This window comes from Hyperolius riggenbachi, chromosome 2 (genome assembly GCF_040937935.1).
Source record: "Hyperolius riggenbachi isolate aHypRig1 chromosome 2, aHypRig1.pri, whole genome shotgun sequence".
Lineage (NCBI taxonomy): Eukaryota > Metazoa > Chordata > Amphibia > Anura > Hyperoliidae > Hyperolius > Hyperolius riggenbachi.
In genome coordinates this window covers 254,199,875-254,225,618 of record NC_090647.1, presented here as the reverse complement: position 1 = coordinate 254,225,618, position 25,744 = coordinate 254,199,875, and the positions used below count along the sequence as shown (strand labels likewise).

General features: G+C 45.4%; 1 protein-coding gene across 3 annotated transcripts in view; it reads right to left on the bottom strand.

The window, feature by feature from the left end:
• Positions 1–25,744, bottom strand: part of C2H11orf54 (chromosome 2 C11orf54 homolog) — a 39,117-nt gene that overhangs the window by 11,456 nt on the left and 1,917 nt on the right. The window contains exons 2-7 of one of the 3 annotated variants that reach the window (XM_068268546.1): positions 11,683–11,818; positions 7,267–7,365; positions 6,245–6,318; positions 5,526–5,627; positions 4,345–4,521; positions 1,084–1,233 (exon numbers count right to left, since the gene is read on the bottom strand). In XM_068268546.1, the coding sequence (XP_068124647.1) occupies positions 1,084–1,233; positions 4,345–4,521; positions 5,526–5,627; positions 6,245–6,318; positions 7,267–7,365; positions 11,683–11,740 (660 nt within the window). In that variant the 5' untranslated portion in view covers positions 11,741–11,818. The remainder of the gene's footprint in view (positions 1–1,083; positions 1,234–4,344; positions 4,522–5,525; positions 5,628–6,244; positions 6,319–7,266; positions 7,366–11,682; positions 11,819–25,744) is intronic. The other 2 variants (XM_068268547.1, XM_068268548.1) reach the window with 2 other exon arrangements.

Genomic DNA, 25,744 nt, shown 5'->3' with positions numbered 1-25,744 from the left:
GGGAATCAATGTATCGGGCTATGGTGCCCGATCACTGATTCCTCTCCCCCGCTGAAAAAGTGGCAGCTTCTCTCGGAAGCTGCGCCTTTTCTGGCCGTTCCCTGCCCGATGCGTCACTCTAAGTGTGTGTTACGCTTAGAGTGACGTCATGTAAACAAACTCATGGCCGCCATCTTGTGGCCAAAAAGTAATACAACTGAAAATAAAAATAAATTAAAATGAACACACATTTACATTATAAATCTATTGTTTACCTCCCACCCTCCCAAAACTATCCAATTAAAATGTTTACTATAAAAAAAACAAAACATTACAATAAAAAAAACAAAAAACATGTAAATATTTACCTAAGGGTCTAAACTTTTTAAATATCAATGTAAAGATGAAATATTTCTATTTTTTTTATTTTAAACTTGTTAATAGTGATAGATGCAAAATGGAAAAAATGCACCTTTATTTCCAAATAAAATATTGTCGCCATACATTGTGATAGGGACATCATTTTAACGGTGTAATAACCGGGACATATGGGCAAATACAATACGTGAGTTTTAATTATGGAGGCATGTATTATTTTAAAACTATAATGGCTGAAAACTGAGAAATAATGAATTTTTCAATTTTTTTCTTATTCTTCCTGTTAAAATGCGTTTACAGTAAAGTGGCTCTTAGCAAAATGTACCCCCCAAAGAAGGCCTAATTGGTGGCGGAAAAAACAAGATATAGATGAGTTCATTGTGATAAGTAGTGATAAAGTTATAGGCTAATGAATGGGAGAGGAACATTTCTCACGTGAAAACCACGGAACCTGAATGGGTTAATCAGTTGCTCTCAGTTATAACTGAAAGACAACTGATGTTCAAAGTAATGTCCATGTTTTCCTATGGCTTAGTTCCTACTATATGCGTTTTAACTGAAAGCTTTTTCACAATGCACTGCTATGAAGGAAAAAAAATGCATACCGACGCATTAAGTATAAAAGGGCCCTAAGCGTGATTGAAATGTACACCCTGGCAGAAATTATAGGCAGTTAACAGGGCATAGATTTCAATTACCTCGGTCCAGAAACGGTGGAACACTTACCATAACATGGAGCTTTGCTTTCCCTTCTTGAATGACAAATGTCCCTCCCATTCCAACAGCTTTATCTCCATAATGTTCTTTTAGAGATTTTCTCATACAGGTTACAAAGTTATCTTTCCCTGTCCTTTTCTGAGCCTTCACTTCAATGACCTAAATAAAATAAATAACAACAAAAATGTACTTTTATAACACAAAAGCAGCAATAAGTCCACTGAGCTTCCCAATATAGGTTAAGATTTACAGTTTGTGACACCCCTATGGCATTTATTCTTCCAGTACAGAGCTTTTCAATATCTATCCACCCCTTGTATCTGAACTTTCATAAAGGAAAATATAGGGAGAGAAATAGATAGATGTTTTTTCTTAAATTTGTCTTTAGGTCACTGCTATGTATGTACACTGCATGTAGCCTCAATGCCTCTTTACCATGGGAGGTTGAACTGCTCGCCGAAGGGAAGTTTAGCCACTTCGCTCCCGGCCACACATTGCATTTGCCTTCAATTACATGGAGCCTAGTGGCAGCGGTTGGTAACACCACATGTGTCGTGTTTGACACTAGACAGCGTTACCCAAAAGCATCTAATTTTGCATTTGGGCATAGCATCCGCTATGCTATGCAGGGTTGGGGCCTGTCCACCACCCATCCTAAGCGCTAACAAGCGCCCAGTAGAGATGGCCCGAATGGTTCGCCGGCGAACAGTTCCCGGCGAACTTCGGTGGTTCGCGTTCAACAGCGAACGCAAACTTTTCCGGAAGTTTGGTTCGCCCCCATAGTACACCATCAGGGTCAACTTTGACCCTCTACATCACAATCAGCAGGCACATTGTAGCCAATTAGGCTACACTCCCTCCTGGAGCCCTACCCCCTCTTATAAAAGGCAGGCAGCGTCAGGCATAGGACTCACTCGTGTGCCTGCATTAATTAGAGAAAGGAAAGCTGCTGCAGACTCTCATAGGGAAAGCTTAGTTAGGCCCTTGTAGGCTACTTAGCTTGCTCCTTGCTGATTCTTATTGCTAAAAAAAAGAGCTAATCTTGTTCTTGTGATCTATTTTTTTTGTGTGTGTGTCCCACTGACACTTATGTTCAATAGACAGCCTTGGTAATTCCTAGTGTGTGTGCCACTGCCAGGCCCAGCACATTCAGTGACTACCTGTGTGTGTGTGACAGGTGCACATTACCCATCACTGCATATACAGTATTTTTTGGAATATAAGACGCTCCGGCATATAAGACGCACCTAGGTTTAGGGGGCAAAAATCTGAGAAAAAAAAAAACTAATCCTAGGTGCGTCTATGGTGCAGGGGCATCTTATGGACCTTTTCTCCCTAAACTGTCACTATCTAAGCTACACTGCCCATCTACACCACACTACACTTCAACAGGGGAAAAAAGCCCGGGCAGTTTTCTTTGATGGGGCGGAGCTTAGCTAAAAATGCAGTTAAAAATGAGACTTCGGTAAAAAAAACAAAGTTCTGATGCTGTGAAACTGTTAAAGGGAAGGTTCAGGCGCAGTACAGCCCAGAGGACGTCCGATGACGTCAGCGTGCCCGCGTGAGGCACATTTTGGAGCGCAGAAGAGCCCGACCTGGCAGTTGGCCTGGCCAGGTCGGGTGCGCCACCGGAGGAGACCGGGAGCCTGCGGAGCGGCGCCGAGGGCACGTCCTGCCTGCCATGGGCTGGGGGAAGCCCCAGGTAAGTGGATTTGCATTTTTATTTTTTTTATACTGACCCTGAACCTTCCCTTTAAAGAAACACCAAGCCTTTTCAGTGCTGCTGAGTAGATTTTTAGTCTGGAGGTTCACTTTAAGTGTGGATGTAGACACTGTGGGCAGCGATAAACCTTTGGACCACTGGGTGTGCAGGCTTGACCTGTGGCCAGAGCTGTCCCAATTTGCCATCCAACTTCTGTCTTGCCCTGCCTCAAGCGTCCTATCAGAAAGGACCTTCAGCGCAGCTGGAGGCATTGTCACTGAGAAGAGAAGTTGCCTAAGTCACAAAAGTGTTCAGTACCTCAACTTTATCAAAATGAATGAGGCATGGATCCCGGAGGGATCAAAGCATCTCTGCCTGCACGCCGTGTGACTGCCTGCCCCAACACTAAGTCACTCCCCACACAGCACCTCTGCCCGCAGGCCGTTTGACTGCCTTCTCCACCACAACCAACAGGGTCCAGGACTCCAGGTGGATACCTGAATTTGTAAGGCTGCTGCTAGCAGCGACCGCTATAATAATTTTTCTGGTGCGTGTACATGCCTGCCTAATTTTTCTGGCTGCACTGCAGCTGCAACAACAAAACAAAAGGCATGTACATGTGCCAATTCCCCTTCGTGATCATTACCTTGGCGTGGTGAAGGGGCTTGCGTATCCCAATGAAGCAATGACCGACGGCGATATGAGTGTCTCGGGAGGGGCACACCCAAGATAATAAGGTCGTTGCTTCATTGTGGTCAGACCAAATTTGATCAGCTGGACAGTCACTATTGTTCTATCATTGAGCTACCACAGCCCGGCGACCATATGGGCTTGAAAACCGCCACAGCTTGCACTCTCGCCATGGTGCGCACCAGTCCAGCACGGCCGTCACAACACAAACAGCTGTTTGCGGTGCGTTACACAGTGAGTTTGGTGTGTCAGTGTGAAGCAGAACTCGAATTACACTCCCTGATTGATGTATACACATGCAAGATGTTTTAAAGCACTTTAGGCCTGCAATTTAGCATTCAATGTGATTTCTGCCCTTAAAACGCTGCTTTGCGTCAAATCCAGATCTTTCCCCGTGACTTTTGGCGTCTATCCCACTCCACCATGCCCCCCTCCAGGTGTTAGACCCCTTTAAACATCTTTTCTATCACTTTTCTGGCCAGCATAAGTGTTTCTAGTTTTCAAAGTTCGCCTCCCCATTGAAGTCTATTGCGGTCCGTGAAAGTTTGCGCGAACCGAACTTTTGCGGAAGTTTGCGAACCCGGTTCGCAAACCGAAAATCAGAGGTTCGGACCATCTCTAGCGCCCAGCTGGTAGATGGGAGCAGCTGACAGACAGTGAATTCACCACTTTCAGCTGCTTGTGGAAAAGATGCCTTATTTAAATATAAGTATACCAAAGAAATATTTGGGTTGTCCTGTGTTAGTGGTGATGACAGTTGTGTCTACAGTACTGTACTGTACTATGGTCTTTATAACATCTAGTCATTGTAGAAGGAAAATTAACTTTGATCATGACATAAAGTAGCTCTTTTGTGTATTTGTTGTAACATTATTTACCTTGCCAGGTTTCCCTTCACTGGCATACAGGTTAGAGAGAAGTCCAAAGTCGTAGTCATTATATTTATCACGGTACTTTTCCAGTAGGCAGCTATTATCTGCTGGGTTGACACTAGCCATATAATTGCCATTTACAGCTGGTGAAGATTCACTCTCTGCTTTTACAGAAAATATAAGCTAAAAGATAATAAACACATTGCAATATGTTACGTATGGTGATAGCAGTTAGGTTAAGTTCTAAGTAAAAAGCCCAACTAAATCCAAAATTGAACAAAATCAGCAGTCAGAATAAACAGAAAGAAGCAGTGCAGGCACTGAAAATATATATAAAAAAATAATAGGGGACAGACTACATTTCCCAGCATCCCTGTATTTCAGTAGAATGTCTACGTGAGGTGGTGGGGCTTGGTGTACCTCTGCCAGCAGAGCCCCCCTGCTTACCACACACAGACACAAGATCACAGTGCATTGAGGTCTCTCCAACCCCCTTACCATGCAGAATGAAGGTGACGCCTGAGGGGACCAGAGTAGTGGCAAGAGGCAGTGTCATACATTACCTTCATTCGGTTGAGCAACATTTCCTCCTCACTTCCATGTAAACTGTACAGCGGCTATCTCTTTGCGGCTCCAGTCTGTGCATGTCATGTGACATGCATCAAGAACCACAAGGAGTAGAGGAGAAGAGGAGTAAAGAGGACATGCCACTCAGCTGCATGAAGGACATATATAATGCCGTTGCTCTTCTGCTAGCCACAGGTCCGGGCTCCCCTTAGCCTCCAGCTCCCCCCCCTCCCCCAGAGGTGGGGACTATTGTTACGTCCCACCCCCAAAGAAACTATACAGAGTGGAATTCTTCTCTAAACATTCTTCTTTTAATTTCATACATATGTCAGTAGAGGGAAGCTCTGTTCACTATTTAATACTCCCTACTAAAGGATTACTACTGGCCAACAGCAGCATTGATAACCAAGCATCTATAAATCAGGACACATATTATGTGACAGGCTTGACAAATTTAGAAATCAGATTCCCCACTTCAGCTGATGACATTGTTCCTGTACAAGGATTATGCCCACTTTCTCATCCATACTGGAGAGTTTAGAACAGAAGTCAGTCAGGAAAGCTATAATTATTGTGGGGAACGCATACTCACTAAACAAGCGAATGAAATAATTACCAACCTCTGCATTCATGCCCACACTCTTACTGGATGATGCGCCAGCTCCAAGTATGTAAGCTCCAGGTAGCTCAATCTTCTTTGCCACTGAATTCATGTTATAAATCTTAAATACAAATGAATACAGAAAAGCTATTTACACAGTAAAGTTTTCCATGTATATCTTAAAGCACAACTACAGGCAACATTTCCCCTCCATAGCAAACCCCAGCAGCAAGTTTTTTTTTTCTTTTGAAAATATAAGAAGTAAAAAAAAAAATGAATATATATATATATATATATATATATATATATATATATATATATATATATATATATATATATATATATATATATATATATATATATATAAACTTATCCAGGGAATTCAGAGCTCTCTAACATGGGGCACTGTCCCTTGAGCAGTAGTTGCATGCATGGTCTGTAACAATGGAGGTACACTAGAGAACATAGGGTTACAAATCTTCTGTGCACACTTTTGCAGTGCACCCTTGTCCAATGTTATGGACAAAGGGTTTACAGTTGTGCCCTGAAGAAGAGGGAGTTAGCTGTCCCTGCACATGTGTAGGGTGGTCCCAAGTAAAGCTTGGGGGGGGGGGGGGAGGGAATCTGGAAACCTCCACCAGATGTCTACCCCCTTCCAGGTAAATCAGTAAAAGGGGGAATTTTTGCTCCCTGCCGGTTTAGAAAAAATAGGTTACAAAACTACACTTACACAAATACCTTATCAAGTTGTGCAGTTGGCACCAAATATGGGACACCTCCAACATCAGCAATTCGTGGTTTGCCACAAAGACCTGGAAATGTAAGAAATATAAAGATTTAATTGATTCTCTTAATATTTGTATTATCTTGCCTTTTAACATCAGAAATGTTATTACTGTATTGGCAATTCTAGCTACTGGTAAGTCTTTCCCCTGTCATTTTCCCAGACATTATACAGGACCATAAATATATCAGAGGTTTTCCGTGCAGAAGAGAGCTTCCTTCACAGTTATCACAATGAGGAGTTACACGTCAGCACTTTGTTCTAATAACTGTTTATTAGTGTACTGAAATGTGTTGTGACTTGTGACCACTCTGCTGGGCGGTGGAACATCATGAAGCTTGGAGGCAGTTTCGTCTGGAGGGACTTAAAGTTACTTAGTACCGCTAGCCACGGAGCTCGTTTCGGATGCTGCCTGAACTACATGCTCCACTCCACCTTATACAGGGTACGTCATTCTTAAGGTGGCCACTAACAATCCAATTTCTAGCAAAAAATTGTTTGAGCGATCAGAACCAATCCGATCAGAATTTCTGATCACTCTAACGATTTTTTGCTAGAAATTGGACCGTTAGTGGCTACCTTTATATGTGCTGTGTTCAAATAAACTATGATACCTCACCATGGTGGTGCATTGTGTAATTTTTACAATTCTATAAATATGATCAGATTGATTAGCAGTTTTCCTTCTGTTAGTGAGCCCTAGCAATTGTTTTTGATCAAGAATATGAGCAAATCAGACGATCATTTGGAGGACTGTTTCATTAATGGAAATGGGGGGTTGTTTCATTAATGGACACGTTAAGACTGACATTCAATCAGAAGTCTCCTGACGGCATATCATGTGTTGCTCAGCAGTACCCAAGGTAAAGGATAAATATCAGTCAGATCTCAATTGCACAGTTTAAAGCCTATCTGATAGTGTATGTTGGGCACCAATCAATTCTATTATTTGATGCCAGAAAGAAAAAAACATTACCTTTAACAGGAAATCCAAATGGCTCCTGTGTCAAATCAGGACAGTCCACAACTTTAACCTGCACTTCTGCATAATTTTTCTTCAGTCCACCTTCCAGTACTGGAATTATACAAGAATTGAAAATTATACCATGGTAAATATTAGTACATAGGACTGCCATCAACAATAAGTTAATTACAACCAGCAAAAGACATCACTTTCTTGGACCAAAATAACTATTATTATTTTGTATTTATATAGCTCCAACATCTTCCGCAGCGCTGTACAGAGTATATTGTCTTGTCACTTAACTGTCCCTCTGAGGGGTTCACAATCTAATCCCTACCATAGTCCTATGTCTTTGTATGTATTGTGTAGTGCAGGGGTCTCAAACTCGCGGCCTCGATACAATATTTTGTGGCCCTCGCCGGCAAAAGCTTCCTTATAGTTCGCTTCAGTGCTCCCAAGTAACCCGACGCATCCCCGCCGCTAAACGAGGGCTGCAGAGCCCCCAAATCGCCCGGGGGCAATCCGCCGGCATTTCCTGGAAGGGGCAGAGCTTTCAGCTTCAGCTCTGCCCCTCCTGACGTCAATCGCCGCATGGATCGCCGCCTCTCCCCGCCCCTCTCTGTGAAGGAAGAGTGAGAGGGGCGGGCAGAGGCGGCGATGCGCTGCGATTGTGAAATTCCTTATGCGGCCCAGCCTCATCCTGACTTTGCCTCCTGCGGCCCCCCAGGTAAATTGAGTTTGAGACCCCTGGTGTAGTGTATGTATTGTAGTCAAGGGCCAATTTAGGGGGAAGCCAATTAACTTATCTGTATGTTTTTGGAATGTGGGAGGAAACCTGAGTGCCCGGAGGAAACCCACACAGACACGGGGAGAACATACAAACTCCTTGCAGATGTTGACCTGTCTGGGATTCGAACTGGCGACCCAGCGTTGCAAGGCGAGAGCGCTAACCACTATGCCACCGTACGTCACCACAAGCCCAACCCCAAGGCAACTGATCATGCAAGATCCCGGCAGCATAGATGGACTTCTGGCTTTTGGAAACAATCTTTGTTTTTTGTTTAAAAATAAAAAAAGTACCAAAAGTTAAAGACAAACACATACTGAAGCTATGTACAATTTAAATTATTGTCACCCAAAAAGTACCAAAAGTTAAAGACAAACACATACTGAAGCTATGTACAATTTAAATTATTGTCACCCATTGTTGATTGTTTCAAGCTACAGTACAGTATAGGAACGAGCACTCTGGAGACACATTGCTCAGGTCCTAGCTGGGCAGTGTAACGATCGGTGTCAGCATGCAGAGAGAATCTGATTATTGGCGATCTGCAGTATCTTCAAGAATGCAGATACATACCCGATTATTGATGATCTGCAGTATCACCGATAATCCGATATATTGCTAACCTCTGGACACCAGCAAAAGAACACAATAAATACAGTAATATATCACGGAAGTGTGGAAATATCCACCACACGGCAATTCCTCAGAGGTGTGGTTACCTCTGAATGGGAACCCCGTGAGTGAGATCCTCTAACCAGGCAGAGTGAGGAATCTCGACCCCTAGCAGTAATCGTCTGCTTGGGGCAGGCTTCTCGGAGAGGCAAGCCTCAGAGATAACCCTCCAGTGGGAGACGTTCCACTGAAGGGAGAAAGGTCAGACAAGCAAGGGTTCGGCAACAGAGAAGGCGGCAGCAGTACAGGAGCAGAAGGCAGAAGAGAAATCGGTAATCAGGCAGAAGTCGTCAACAGGAATCAGATAGGCAAGGTACACAATCGACAAGAGAAGAGAATAGTCAGGGATAGCCAAGTCAAGACACAGATAATAAATCAAATACAATCCTAACTAAGGTGTGAAATCCTTAGCATCAACACCAGGGCACTGCACTAAGGTCTGAGCACTAACACAGAAGTGTAATCACGACAGCAGACAAGGAGCAAGTGAAGTTCAGCTCCTTATATGCTGAGAGTCACTCAGCAATTCCGCCCAAAGGCCTAACCAATCAGGACACCTCCTGAGGTCAGCTGACTGGAGAGTCAGCTGACCCTCCTACGTAGGAGGTAAAAGTCCTGCCTCCTCGCGCGCACGAGACCCTTTGCCTCTGGACGTTGGAGAGGCCAGACCCTGAATCCGCGCCCGAACGCGGACTGAAGTCCGCATGCCGCAATAGAGGACCCATGTCCCCATGAGCCTGCGCCGGCAACTCCGTATGAGCGGCGGAGCCTGCCGGCTGAGAAGCGGAGACCGCCGCCATGCTGCCCTGCATGGCGGCGTTGTCTCCGCTATCCTTCACAGGCAGCCAGTTCTTCTCTATGAAAAGGGGAAAAATGAGCAAGGTGATGCCCACTGTAGTAACTTCAAAAGGAAAATTCCCACAAGAACAAAAGCTATTGAATGTTAAGCTTTGTACACATGTAAGATGGTTCCTAGACAAGGCAGCCATTGGAGGAACCTCGGATGACAATCTATCGTGTGTACCCGGCTCTCAATCCCCCTCCATGCGCCGGTGGTCAATTCAGCTTGGCCTTTCAATTTGAGCGCTGGCTCTCCCTCTCCACACCTGCTCCATTGTATGCTGCTCCATTGACCATCCTCCCCCTTCATAGGAACAGAACACGTTGTCAGCCTGTAGGAGACGGAGCAGTGCTTTTCGGCACTGCTAGATTTTGGCGCAGCCAGCGCCACTATAGACTATAATAGGAATCACAACTGAGCAGTGCTCAGTGAGTAACGTCGGCGCCGTCAGAAGACAGAGCTAAGGTTGCTTAAAAAAACACAATAATTCGGCCACCAGCAATCGCTGGAACCCGAATTATATCATTCCCCCACTAGCCATGGCGGCCTGGAGAGGGAATAGTAATTAATACGGCCCGGAATTGTGCAGAAGCAGGATCAGCCATATACCGGCTGTATCCTGTGCCCAAGTCTACCGGCGCCGATTTCAAATGTATGCGTAGGAGATGTTAATAAAGGTATTACATTTGTATGCAAGCTGTACATTGTATGCGGCCATAGTGTGTACAGCAGGGTCCCCGTTATCCGGAATTCAGGGAACTGGAGGTCTCAACTAACCGCCATGCCTGAGGGATAACGGGAACCTCTTTTGGGGGGCTTTTCGTGTGTGCTGGCAGGCGGTAAAATACTTACCGAGCCTCCAGCAATATCTGGCAGTCTCCCAGTTCCTCCTTGCAGGCTCCTAGCAGCGTATGTGTGCAGCTTGGAGCCCGTGAGGAGGTACAGGGAGACTACCAGACATCGCTGGAGGCTCAGTAAGTATTTTAGGGGGAAGATTTGAGCGATCTCAACTGGTTGCTAAATGCAACAGGCAAGCACAGGTATCCGGCATCAGATGATCCCCACTGGTGCCAGATACTGGGAACTGTATGTAGCTTAAAAGACTATGTAGTGTCTTATAAAAGCATAAATCCTTGCAGCACCAGGCATCCTTTCCCACTTGTGCGTTGATGATCATGTTTTCAGCAACATACTTTAGCCTTGCATGTGGAAGAGGCCTAATGCTGCCCTAATTATTCTTAAAAAAAAAAAAAAACATCCTTGCTGTCAGCCTATCTAAGTAGCAGACAATGAACAAATCTGCATATGAGGAGGTCTAACTCTACTCTAATGCCTGGTACTCACCATGCAAGTTCCCGTCGATGGGTCAAAACGATAGTTTCTGACAAGTCTAATCAAAAACAATCGTAAAAACGATCAGAAACCTGATTGGACCTATTGGAAATTATTGATTCTGACAGGAAATTGCATAATGTATACCAGACATAACTCAACTAGCAAACGTCTTGTTACAACTGTGAGACTCAATCTATTGGAGATACATTAGAAGAGCATCCACGTAATCTGCAATGTTAAAAGGTAATAAAGACAGGAAATAAATATTGCAATATTTTATATACAATTCCATATTCCTCCTACTTCATGATATTTTCTGAGGAAGCAGTAGTTGTGATCCAGCTGCTCCCTCCTAATCTTTCCCGTGGCTTAGACACATGGGGCTTGATTCACGGCCGTTTTCGCGCAAATTTTCGCATTGCTCGCAATCGCGAATTTTCCCGTGAAACAATAACGGTTTCACGCGCAAACGCGATTTTCGCGCGAAATCGATATCGTTTTCGTGCAAAAATTTTCGTTCGAAAACGTTATCGTTTTACGGACCGTGCGCAATGCGAGAATTCACGCGAAAACGGCCGTGCTAACAGTTAGCATTCTTTTGTGAATCAAGCCCATAGAGGCTGCTCTGCACTCTGTCACTACAGTCTGGTATGGGGGGGGGCAGGAGTGGTTGCAGTGACAAACACTTCCTCAACAAAAATCAAGGCTAGCATTTCTTTATGCTTCCTACAGTTATAGGTACCACTGCAGAGTTGTAGTTCAGCTATAAACACTACTAAATGCTGTAGCATACCTGCTGCAATATCTTCTAGGGCAGGAAGGTGGAGGGCACAGCTTTCAGTGTCTGCCATTCTTCCACCAGACTGAAGTGACCTGGAACATCATGAAAAATATTTTACAGAATAGACCAAAGTTCAGGGACAGGTAGGCTGTGAAAAAAAAATAATGAATAATTAAAACTAGTTAGATATATAGACATTTTACGGTTACACATTCCAAAAATAAAAACTGCCCATCCTCCTGTGAGGCAGGGAACACACTTGTCTTTCAGTTTTCTGCGTGCTTTTTCTGCATACTTTTTCTGCACACCAAGTAGGTTTCTATGCAGGAAAATGTGTGTGTTTTTTTTTACAGCAGCTGATGTAATTTATAGAGCAAACTAACAAAATGTGCAGTCATCATACAGCATGTCAGTTTTTTTTCTGTGCGCAAAAAACATATTACAGAGGAACGCCAGTGAAACTTATGCAAGGCTCCCTACTGTCCCTCTTTTGGAGGGACAGTCCCTCTTTGGGAGTCCTGTCTCTCTGTCCCTCTTTCCTTCTCATTCATCCCTCTTTCAGGACTTTGTCCCTCTTTCTATGTAAATATATAGATTTCTCTACTAAAAAATGTGTTTGATTGACTCCAAACTTTATTCCCATCCTTTAAATTGATACAGTGGTTTGCAAAAGTATTCGGCCCCCTTGAAGTTTTCCACATTTTGTCATATTACTGTCACAAACATGAATCAATTTTATTGGAATTCCACATGAAAGACCAATACAAAGTGGTGTACACGTGAGAAGTGGAACGAAAATCATACATGATTCCAAACATTTTTTACAAATAAATAACTGAAAAGTGGGGTGTGCGTAATTATTCAGCCCCCTTTGGTCTGAGTGCAGTCAGTTGCCCATAGACATTGCCCTATGAGTGCTAATGACTAAATAGAGTGTACCTGTGTGTAATCTAATGTCAGTACAAATACAGCTGCTCTGTGACGGCCTCAGAGGTTGTCTAAGAGAATATTGGGAGCAACACCATGAAGTCCAAAGAACACACCAGACAGGTCAGGGCTAAAGTTATTGAGAAATCTAAAGCAGGCTTAGGCTACAAAAAGATTCCCAAAGCCTTGAACATCCCATGGAGCACTGTTCAAGCGATCATTCAGAAATGGAAGGAGTATGGCACAACTGTAAACCTACCAAGACAAGGCCATCCACCTAAACTCACAGGCCGAACAAGGAGAGCGCTGATCAGAAAGGCAGTCAAGAGGCCCATGGTGACTCTGGACAAGCTGCAGAGATCTACAGCTCAGGTGGGGAAATCTGTCCATAGGACAACTATTCGTCGTGCACTGCACAATGTTGGCCTTTATGGAAGAGTGGCAAGAAGAAAGCCATTGTTAACAGAAAAGCATAAGTGTAACGATCGGTGTCAGCACACAGAGAGAATCTGATTATTGGTGATCTGCAGTATCACCAAGAATACAGATTATACCTGATTATTGATGATCTGCCGAATCACCGATAATCTAAGTATAACTAACCTCTGGACACCTTTATAATGTGAGTGTTTGATGCAACAATAATGACTTTGAGTAAGACCACCCGAGGAGCAGGTGGTCTCTGGCGGTATGGGCGATACCGCCTTTTGGAAAGTACAAAAAACGTCCAACAGCCTGAGGCATCAAAAGGGGTGGAGTCCCAGGCTGAAGGTAGGCAGAACCTGTGAGTGAGTGACACCTGAAGGTGGATGTCACTATCAGGTCTGGAGACTATCTCTAAGGAGAGAGATAGCTCTCTAGGTCGGGCAAGCCAGGTCGGCTACACACAGACAGACAAATCAGATATGCGAAGGTACCGAATCAGAAAGCAGAGGGATAGTCAGGGATGCAATAGGTCATAACAGATATCAACAATGCCTAGTCTTGGGTGTGAGGTCCATGGTCTCTACACCCTGGAACTAGTCTGGAGCATAATATGATGGTACAGAGTATTCCTAGACTTGGGTGTGAGGTCCGTGGTCTCGACACCCTGGAACTAGTCTGGAGTATAACAGAGTGATAACACAGAGTCCTTAATCTTGGGTGTGAGGTCTGTGGTCTCGACACCCTGGAACTAGTCTGAAGTATAACAGAATGATAACACAAAGTCCCTAATCTTTGGTGTGAGGTCCGTGGTCTTAACACCCTGGAACTAGTCTGAAGTATAACAGAATGATAACACAAAGTCCCTAATCTTGAGTGTGAGGTCTCAACACCCTGGAACTAGTCTGAAGTATAACAGAATGATAACACAAAGTCCCTAATCTTGGGTGTGAGGTCCGTGGTTTCAACACCCTGGAACTAGTCTGAAGTATAACACAATAATACACAGAAGTAATCTGGCTCAGTGTGAATTCCCAGGTCCTCCTAGTTCTAACACACTGTAGGATCTGACTAAGGTCTGAGTGCTTCCACGTAGTGTTCGCAACGGCAGACAACTTGAGACTGACCAGCAGTGACTATATATAGCTCGGCGCTCTCCGGTGCCACCCATCAGCGATCAACCAATAGCCACTTGCTTTGAGGTCAGCTGACCAACCTGGTCAGCTGATTCCTCCTTGTTTGTCATAAAGTCTCTGCCTCTCAGCGCGCGCGCGTATTCCTCAGCCTGTGTGAACTAACAGGCCCAGCCACACCAGACGCACGCTGCTGCGTGCAAACCGCCGCGCTGGACGCGGAATCAGCCGCCTTGCCGCCAGTACACGCGGCGGCTTTTCCGCGTTTTATCACAATAAGAAGTCCCATTTGCAGTTTGCCACAAGCCATGTGGGAGACACGGCAAACATGTGGAAAAATGGTGCTCTGGTCAGATGAGACCAAAATGGAACCGTTTGGCCAAAATGCAAAACGCTATGTGTGGCGTAAAACTAACACTGCACATCACTCTGAACACACCATCCCCACTGTCAAATATGGTGGTGGTGGCAGCATCATGCTCTGGGGGTGCTTCTTTTCAGCAGGGACAGGGAAGCTGGTCAGAGTTGATGGGAAGATGGATGGAGAAAAATACAGGGCAATCTTGGAAGAAAACCTCTTGAAGTCTGCAAAAGACTTGAGACTGAGGCGGAGGTTCACCTTCCAGCAGGACAAAGACCCTAAGGCTGCTTTCACAGTTGGACGTTACAGGCTGACGTTACAGCAGCCTGTAACGCAGACCAACTCACAGCAATGCAAAATCAATGAGCTGTTCACAGTGCCCAAGTTGCTTTCGAGTGTAACGCTGCACATTCAAACAAAGTGCAGCATGCTGTGCGTTATAAGCGGTTTTAGCTGCGTTAGACTGTTTGCACATGCTCAGTGCAGGAGATGAGGAGGGGAGAGTCAGCTAATGTCCATAGCCACATGGCTAATTAATATTCACTGCACTGTGCTGAAGTGCAGGGTTTACTTCCTGGAGCGGCTGCTTTGTGCGGCGATTGGCTGGCGGGACCACGTGATGCAGAGTGTTCCGATCACATGGTCTCCACCGGCGCATGCGTCAAAAAATACGCATAACGCGGCTCTATGTAGCGTCCTTTTTTACCACCACCATGCGTTTCGTTAGGGGACGTTATTCGACCTTAACGTCCCCTCTAACGCCATGTCCAAGTGTGGAAGAGCCCTAAACATAAAGCCAGGGCAACAATGGAATAATTAAAACAAAACATATGCATGTGCTAGAATGGCCCACTCAAAGTCCAGATCTAAATCCAATCGAGAATCTGTGGCAAGATCTGAAAACTGCTGTTCACAAACGCTGTACATCTAATCTGACTGAGCTGGAGCTGTTTTGCAAAGAAGAATGGGCAAGGATTTCAGTCTCTAGATGTGCAAAGCTGGTAGAGACATACCCTAAAAGACTGGCAGCTGTAATTGCAGCAAAAGGTGGTTCTACAAAGGATTGACTCAGGGGGCTGAATAATTACGCACACCCCACTTTGCAGTTATTTAAAAAAAAAAAGTTTGGAATCATGTATGATTTCGTTCCACTTCTCACGTGTACACCTCTTTGTATTGGTCTTTCACATGGAATTCCAATAAGATTGATTCAGGTTTGCGGCAGTAATATGACAAAATGTGCAAAACTTCAAGATGGCCAAATACTTTTGCAAACCACTGTATATTACTAATTTTAAAATGTTAATATGAAGGAAAATGACCCAGGATAGAAAGGGCCAGTGTGGTTTGAATCATAAAACAGCATATTTTTCTTATGAGATCTTTATGGTATGCGTGAATAGGGGTGTGAGGGGGGGGCATGATCAGGGGTGTGGCAGAGGTGTGGCTTAAGTGTCCCTCTTTCTCATCCCAAAAAGTTGGGACTTATGAATTATGTAATAAAAATGTGCTTCATTTTTACAATAATTATGTATAAATGACTCAGTAAGTGTTTGCCCATTGTAAAATCTTTCCTCTCCTTGATTTACATTCTGACATTTATTACATGGTGACATTTTTACTGCTGGCAGGTGATGTAGCTGCTGCTTGCTTTTTTCGGCAGTTGGAAATAGCTGTAAATAGCTATTTCCCACAATGCAACAAGGTTCACAGACAGGAAACTGCCAGGAAAATGGTCCTCAGAGTCTCCTGTGGGAGGGGCTTCACCACAATATCAGCCATACAGCGCCCCCTGATGATCCATTTGTGAAAAGCAATAGATTTCTCATGTAAAATGGCGTATCAGCTACTGATTGGGATGAAGTTCAATTCTTGGTCACAGTTTCTCTTTAAGTGTGAACTAGCCCATTGATTAACAAGAGTTCTCAGTTTTTCTGTGCAAAAAACGCGCACGAAAACAGTCAAGTGTTTTCCCTGCCTGACAGTTTAGAACAAAATCTAGTCCAGGAGAGGTAATTATGCCAAGACTGAATAGCTGATTACATATCCAACTTAGAACCTGAAGCAAGAGGTAGGTGGAGGCTGCCATATTTATTTTCTTTTAAGCAATACCAATTTCCAATTTTAGTTACATGAAATGGGCTACTTGAAATTTTACCAACCTCCTTACTCTTTGCACTGCCCCACCCCCCTCTCCACCCCCGTAATGTTAGGCTCCCCCTGTCTTTTTACCTTATCTTGTCCATTTATTGTGGCTTTACCCTCCCTCCTCTCCCCAGATCCTAGTTTAAAAACTCCTTCAACTGTTTAGCCATCTTCTCCCCCAATGCAGCTGCACCCTCCCCAATAAGGTGCAGCAAATCCCTGCTGTAGAACCTGTAGCCGACTGCAAAGTCTGCCCAGTTCTCTAGGAACCCAAACCCCTCCTCTCTACACCAATTACTCAGCCACTTATTTAACTCCCTAAGCTCCCTCTGTCTCTCAGATGTAGCACGTGGCACTGACAGTATTTCAGAAAACACCACCTTGGAGGGCGTATGAGAGGAATCGGCGCAGGAGACTTGGGTCCAGGATACAGCCTTTATGGCTTATCCTGCTCCTGCACAAATTCCCATTGATGTTAAATACTATTCCCCCTCCAGGCCACCATGGATGGTGGGGAATTAAATAATTTGGCTTCCAGTAATTGCTGGAGGCCGAATTATAGAGATTTATAAGTAACTTCAGCTCCGTATTCTGACAGCGCTGAAGTTAATCACTGCTGCGCCCAAGTCTCCTGCACTGGAATGGCAGTGTTCGCCTTGGAGGTCCTTGCTTTAAAGAACAAGCGACACCCATGCTAACCTAGAAATAAAAAACACATATATAAGTAGATAAATACTACTTCTACTTACATAATGTAACAAATGTGGGATCGTCTCCGTGGTCAGCGCACCAGACGTGCGCTGACGCGGCGGATTTCCTCCACAAGCGTATAATTGAGGACACCCAGGCTAGGTGCTATGCACCCGCAGAGGGCAATTCCCACCAGCAGATGGCGCTGTGGAGTGCAGGCGAACACAGCCGCTGCACAGCCACAGATGCCAAATGTGGAATTGTACAGATCCAGGACAAGGTACAATCAGGCAGGGCTGGATAGCCCACAGGGAACAGAGCAAAGGGACAGAACCAATGTGTGCCCACCAAACTAGTCGCCACCCAGCAACGGCGAACACACAACGTCGGAAACGAAGTAGGAAACGCAATCACAAGAATGGCGATTGCCAATAGCAACACAAGACTGAGCAGGACAGAGCACCAGGGTAGCAAAGGCACAGCAAATCATACAAAGAGAAAGATAAGGAAAATAACAAACGCTAGCTGAACGCGAACACTGCACTCATTCGCAACAGTGCACGCGTTCGTGCGCGGTCTCCGCGTGTTACGCACAACAGAGACAAGCATGCCTAACTAACCAAAGACAGACAAACACGAAACAGAGAAAGCAAGCGATTGCTTAACGGTTACCTCACCGAGCCTACAGCAAGCGTTCGTATCAGACAAGACAGACAAACGTGAAACAGGAACTAGGCAGAAAGGATCCACCGCTCTTCCGTCAGAGCAAGTGTGATCCAAGCAGAAACACAGATCAGAAAGATCCACAGCCGCTACCGCTAGCGGTTAGTGCAATCCAGGAAGAAAGATTAGAAGGATCCACAGCACCAGCTCCAGAGACTAGTGCGATCCAGGAAGACAGATCAGAAGGATCCACAGCACTAGCGCAAGGCGAGTGCGATCCAGGTAGACAGAACAGAAGGATCCACAGCACTAGCGCAAGGCGAGCGCGATCCAGGGAAGACAGATCAGAAGGGGCTACCAGTAACAACCGCTGTTCCGGTTAGCACCCAGACACACAGAACGACTTCCTATCGACCACCGCTGGGACAGGACAGCCGCAACAGACAAACAAACAGATAAGCAATCCTAACGGCACTAAAGAAACTGCCTAGTGCAGTCCCCAGAATTACTCTAAGATAACTTCAACAAGAAGTAGCATGGCTGACACTCTCTAGGAGTGTTTACTACAAACCCTGAAGGAATGACCAGCAAAGGACTGTGGGTAATCCCAACCTTTATACAGCCAGTCATCACAGGAGGCAGGTAGGGGATTTGCATAACGAATGTGTGCAAATTCCTCAGCAGCAAGCTGCAATACTGACAAAAAGTCTCTCTTAAAGAGACCTGCAGAATGCAGACCTGAACAGTGGTCAAAAAGCTGCCTGTCTGCACAGGCAGCTGAGCAGATTCTCACAGTACCCCCCCTTCTAGGGTCGAATTCCAGACGACCCTCAAAACTGATACCTCCAAACAACTCTAACAGAAGACTCATGAAGGTCGGGACAGCCCGACAAGGTCCAATTCCAGAGTCAGTCCACCCGAAACCGACCTCATCGGAAACAGAAGCCACCGAAACATGCCCATCAGCACAACAAGTCTCAGCGTAACACCCATCAGGACTGTGGATCCCAGAGAAGAAGCCATCGACACCCTCCAGACAATACCCACCACCTTCCAAGGAGCGTCCGAAAATACCAAATCTGCCACAAAACCTGTTCGAAGTGTCTCTTTCAAAACAAAAGCCGCTGTTGATCGTATTCAGGGTACCAAGCAAAACTTCTCTCGGAATCTCCCAGAACGCCTTGAAGCTCCGCAGAGATTCCAAGAAGCCAGAACGCTCACCAGGCTCACATGGAGAGCTACCAAGCACCCCCATGGAACCTATGACAGTTCCAGATTCAGAATTAGCAGGACACCCATCAAGATCAGGACTTTCAGGGACCACTTCTGGGCATGCAAGCAGGCAGGCTAAATCAGAACATGTCTCCACCGAGGAAGCATCTGAGTACGCTGGTAACCGAGGCACACTTGGGCTTTCTGGGTCACAGAGCACACTGGGGTACACCAGCACAGGAGAAACCTCAGGACATGTCGGGGAACTGGCAACCTCAGAGTCCAGCACGACCAGACCAAAACCAGGACCGGGCAGAAAATCATCACGAGTAGAGGTCACAGGTACTGGTATTTCAAAAGAAGACTCGGTCTCAGGCTTAGAGATCTCAATGACTGTAATGGTATCTGACAGAAATTCATCATTGACTACCCATGACTGAAGCTCCACCAGAGCTGAAAAGGTAGCCAGCAAGGCAGCAATGCCTACTGAAGTGGGCAACACCTCAGAAGGACTTGGAGGGCAGGAGAAATCTCCTACAAGTTCTGCTACCTTTGGGAGGAACTCAGAGACCTCCAGAACATCAAACAAGACCTCAGGAACATCATTTTCCAGGTTTTCTAAGAAGGATTCTGAACTATCCAAGTTACAGGGCAAAACTGGAACTTTATTTTGTGGACAGGGCAGATGTCCCAGGGAAGGTTCCACCATAAACTGAGACTGAACTTCATCATAATTAGCGGGATGTACAGGAATGTTTACTGGAACACACACTGACTCCCTAACTTCATTCTCATTGTACCCAGAATTCTGCATAGCAGTCAAACTAGCTTGCAATTCCAAAAGTGCAGAAAAGCAGGTGAAAATGGCAGCAATACCTAGACGAGCCTCTAGGGACACTGCAGGAGATATTGTACAAGGCAATATTGACTCATCCAGAGTACAGGGTGGAGAGTCAGAACTTTCTTCAAAGCAAGAAAGGGGTTCCCAAATGTCAGTGTGATTGGACATCATATTGTTATTCATGGTACAGGGCAGGTTCAGAGAAACCTTCTCTGGACCCAGCAAAGATGCTTCAGAGTCAGATTCGTAAAACCAAAGTGCTGTCTCACTCTTAGACTCGGCTAACAATGTCGAATCCGAGGAGACAGAACGCAAAATTTGCGGATCCAAGATCGCTTTAGGTTGCGAAACTGATGCTTCCATAGCGCAAACCTCCGCGATCTTCGGAGCAGACTGCAAGGCATCTAGGACAGAAACACTGGAGCAACTGTCATTAGGCAACAGGCCTTCACAGGTGTGAACAGAATAAGACATAGATTCATTTGCAAAAGAAGTGGCGACAACAACAGAAGAAACTTTATTAGACACATCAATAATTTTCTTAAAGTTGCATAACTTAGGAATTTTCCCCATAGCAGGTTCATAAATGGACGATCTCAGAGAACCTGAGTGAAAAGATCTATCTTTCTTAGACAAAGGACCACACAGACCTTTTGCAGCCTTACGTGCGGTGGCGACATCAGACCGCACTGGTTCAACTTCCACACAAGCAACTGCTCTGAACGACTTGCACTCAGGCTTCAAACACTCAGTAGCTTTGGGAAAGGAAATGCATTCAAAACTCACTTTCTTTAAATCCAGAGGATTGGGACAATCGTCCGTTGACAATGTGTTTTTACAAGAATTAGCAGATTGAAGCGCATGTAGTTCATCCAAAATCATTCTCCACACGTCAAACAGCGGAGTCACAAAGTCAGAGATACATTCACCAGTCTTGATTAAAGTGCACGCAGACTCAATGCACGCATACAAAACTGCTTCATTTTTAGAAAGGTAATGATTGCAAAACGATCTCCAATCACCTTCCAATTCATAGACCAGGAGCTCGATCTCCCATTTCTCAAACGGGGGCTCCCATGCACACTTAACAAAGGATGAACAATCATAGTGCGCAGAGTCTACAGATGGAACTGGAGCAGGAACAGCTTTTACCTCTTTATTGGGATCAATTGATTGGTGTGTGTGTAATTCATCCAAAATGTTCTGCCATACAAACATCACCAGATCCACAACACACTCGTCACATTCATCAGAATCAATCAAAAGGTAAATAGAGTCAAGACAATCATTCAAGACATCTTCGCTTTTTGCGATGTAAAAATCGCAAAAGGTTTTCCAATCAAAATCAAATTCTTCCACCAAGGCCCTGATTTCCCATGAGGCAAATGGTGGTTCAAACAACCCAGTATCTAGATAATCTCCATATGGGTGGGCATCAGGAACGAGTACAGATTTTTTAACTGCTTTAATATAGCGTGCAATCCTACCTATAATAGGATCCACATACGCTTTTGTCTCAGGCAATGACATCTGAAGCAAATCAAAGGTTCCCTCTGACCTGGGAATTTTGGTTTGGCTGGTCATTCTGTAACGAATGTGGGATAGTCTCCGTGGTCAGCGCACCAGACGTTCGCTGACGCGGCGGATTTCCTCCACAAGCGTATAATTGAGGACACCCAGGCCAAGGTGCTATGCACCCGCAGAGGGCAATTCCCACCAGCAGATGGCGCTGTGGAGTGCAGGCGAACACAGCCGCTGCACAGCCACAGATGCCAAATGTGGAATTGTACAGATCCAGGACAAGGTACAATCAGGCAGGGCTGGATAGCCCACAGGGAACAGAGCAAAGGGACAGAACCAATGTGTGCCTACCAAACTAGTCGCCACCCAGCAACGGCGGAAACGAAGTAGGAAACGCAATCGCAAGAATGGCGATTGCCAATAGCGACACAAGACTGAGCAGGACAGAGCACCAGGGTAGCAAAGGCACAGCAAATCATACAAGGAGAAAGATAAGGAAAATAACAAACGCTAGCTGAACGCGAACACCGCACTCATTCGCAACAGTGCACGCGTTCGTGCGCGGTCTCCGCGTGTTACGCACAACAGAGACAAGCACGCCTAACTAACCAAAGACAGACAAACACGAAACAGAGAACGCGAGCGCTTGCTTAACGGTTACCTCACCGAGCCTACAGCAAGCGTTCGTATCAGACAAGACAGACAAACGTGAAACAGGAACTAGGCAGAAAGGATCCACCGCTCTTCCGTCAGAGCAAGTGTGATCCAAGCAGAAACACAGATCAGAAAGATCCACAGCCGCTACCGCTAGCGGTTAGTGCAATCCAGGAAGACAGATCAGAAGGATCCACAGCACTAGCTTAAGGCGAGTGCGATCCAGGTAGACAGAACAGAAGGATCCACAGCACTAGCGCAAGGCGAGTGCGATCCAGGGAAGACAGATCAGGAGGGGCTACCAGTAACAACCGCTGTTCCGGTTAGCACCCAGACACACAGAACGACTTCCCACCGCTGGGACAGGACAGTCGCAACAGACAAACAAACAGATAAGCAATCCTAACGGCACTAAAGAAACTGCCTAGTGCAGTCCCCAGAATTACTCTAAGATAACTTCAACAAGAAGTAGCATGGCTGACACTCTCTAGGAGTGTTTATTACAAACCCTGAAGGAATGACCAGCAAAGGACTGGGGGTAATCCCAACCTTTATACAGCCAGTCATCACAGGAGGCAGGTAGGGGATTTGCATAACGAATGTATGCAAATTCCTCAGCAGCAAGCTGCAATACTGACAAAAAGTCTCTCTTAAAGAGACCTGCAGAATGCAGACCTGAACAGTGGTCAAAAAGCCGCCTGACTGCACAGGCAGCTGAGCAGATTCTCACACATAACAGATGTATTGTGTTATCCACGTACTGATTCCTGTGAATTTTATAAAGGAAAAGCAGAAAATCTTATTCTAGGCAGTGGCCATCTTGCCAAGCTAATGCTGACATCATATCCTCCCTGACTCTTGTTTTCCCCCCCTCCCTTCTCTTGCTCATTGTGTATTCATTAGCTGCCCTCCTCCCAGAGTCTTCAGACACTCCCACTGAGGTGTATACTAGGAACTACACTGTCTTATCCTCCAATCGCTGAGTCACCTCAGCCTTGCTTGTAAACACAAGTAGAGATGTCCCGAACGGTTCGCCGGTGAACTTCGGAGGTTCGTGTTCGCCTGCCAAAGGCGAACTTTCCCGGAAGTTCGATTCGCCCCATAATGCTCTATTGAGCAAAACTTTGACCCTCTACATCACAGTCAGCCGGCACATCTGGGGTTCTCTTTGGACAACTGTTGAACACATAAGGCAAGGCCATGCCTGGCTACATATCCTTAAGCAGTGGCTGGATGGTGTAATGGTTAAGGGCTCTGCCTCTGACACAGGATACCAGGGTTTGAATCTAGGCTCTGTCTGTTCAGTAAGCCAGCACCTATTCAGTAGGAGACCTTAGGCAAGTCTTCCTAACGCTGCTACTGCCTATAGAGCGTGCCCTAGTGGCTGCAGCTCTGGTGCTTTGAGTCTACCAGGAGAAAAGCGTGATATAAATGTTATTTGTCTTGTCTAATTTTTCTTTTGGATTGAGCATAAATGGTACATGCTAGGCTAGTTTCAGCTAGTAGTGTTGGTGGTATAATGGATATGTTAGTTATCTACCATACACTGAGACCTGGGTTCAATCCCCAGCCACGGTATGTAAGCTGGCTTTTGAAATACTGGAATTCCCTGGCAGATGAGACCCGGGAGGTATTAGAAGCCTTGAAACATGTCTATCATTTTTCCAGCCAGTAGAAATTTTTGTAAATTTTGAAGTTCGCCTCTCCATTGAAGTGTATTGCGGTTCGCGAACTTTTTTGCGAACCGAACTTTCCGCGGAGGTTCGCAAACCGAAAATCGGACGTTCGCGACATCACTAAACACAAGTGCGCAGAGGTGTTTCAGATAAGAAAGCTAGGCAGAGAAGTAAATGGAAGAGGAGGAATATATTATAGATAAAAAGAACTCCCAGCATTCAACTCTTTGGCACTGTTCGGCACTAGGATCAAGGCTCATAAAGTATGTGATAACTCCAGCAGAAAAAGTTTTGCAAGTTTTGAATGCAGGATTAGTATCTTTATCACTTAATACACTCAGACCAGCTGCTGTTGAAATTTGATTTTTATGGTGACAATACCGCTTTAAGTTTACCTCCAAGCACCTGAAATCATTTTTGAGGACCTTCCATCTCCCACTAACTTTGTCATTGGTACCAATGTGTTCCATGACAGCCGGGTCTTCCCCAGCCTCACCCAATCTGTCAATTCGTTCCGCTACTTGCCGAACCCGAGCACTCGGGAGACAACAGACTGTACGGCATTCACGGTTCCTTCGACAGATTACCCTATCTGTGTGCCTAATAATTGAATCCTCTACCACCAGTATCTGAGTAGCCTTAGCTGCACTCCTATTCCCATTCTCGTTGCAGCTGTTTCTTGGTTGCTAAGGGACACATCCAGCTGCAGCGTTGCTACTCCAGAATCATCATTCCCAATATTACGCAAGCAATCATACTTATTAGGGAGGGACAAATCGGGACTAGCCTCCCTGACACTTGTTCCCCTACCCCTTTTAACTGCGACCCAACTAGCGGCTACCTCTTCTTCTTGCCCCGGCTGTACTCCACCCACCACATCTTCACCGGTTCCATTCAGTGTGTGGATCGTGAGATCCAAGCTCTTCTCCATGTCGTCTATGCGTCTCAGTGTTGCGAGCCGCTCATTTAGCTCTCTGACTTCAGCCTCTAATTGAGCAACACACACACACCCAGAGCAACAGTAAACACCCTTAATCTGCTGATCAAGGCATGCATACATGTTGCAGGATGTACACTGTATTGCATTGTTCAACATGAAGACCATGGTGTGGGTAAAAATTACTTGATGTAAACTGTGGTGGTAAAAGATGAAGAGGGAGAGTGGGTGAAGCGGGGGTGGAGGAGAGGGAGAGTGTTACAATAGTCCAGATGAAATATTATTAGAGCATGTATTAACAACATTTTAGTAGTGTGAGTGAGAAGAGGTTGGATGTGAGATATGTTTTTGAGTTGGAGATGACAGGAGCTGGTTAGGGAGTGAATGTGAGGAATAAAGGGGAGAGGGGAGTCAAATATTACCCCTAGTCACTGTGCTTTGTGAATGGACTACCTGAATGCCATAGAGTCAAGCCACCCGTGATCAAGCACCAGCCGGTGCAAAACAATTGTCAGAGGTCGGGCTCTATGTGGATGGTGTCATCTGAATGGGTGATGTAATCTATGGTTTTTACCTATGTGAAATGCTGCTACTATGTTTTACACGGATGGTGCAATAAATTGTTTCTGAAGTACAGTGGTGCCCACGCTTCTCTCTCACAAGAAAGCTTTGTGAATTGAAGTTACAGGGGTTTTACTGAAGAGAACCCGAGGTGGTTTTTTTTTGGGGGGGGGGGGGCAGATGGGACACAGAGGCATGTTCTCTGCCTTATGACAGCCTCTGCCTCCCCCCATTGCTGATCTCTACCCCCCCCCCCCCCCACCAGCACTATAGCCCCCCAAAATTAGCGACAATATGTGTTGCTATTTTGTAGGTAAACATGTGGGAGAG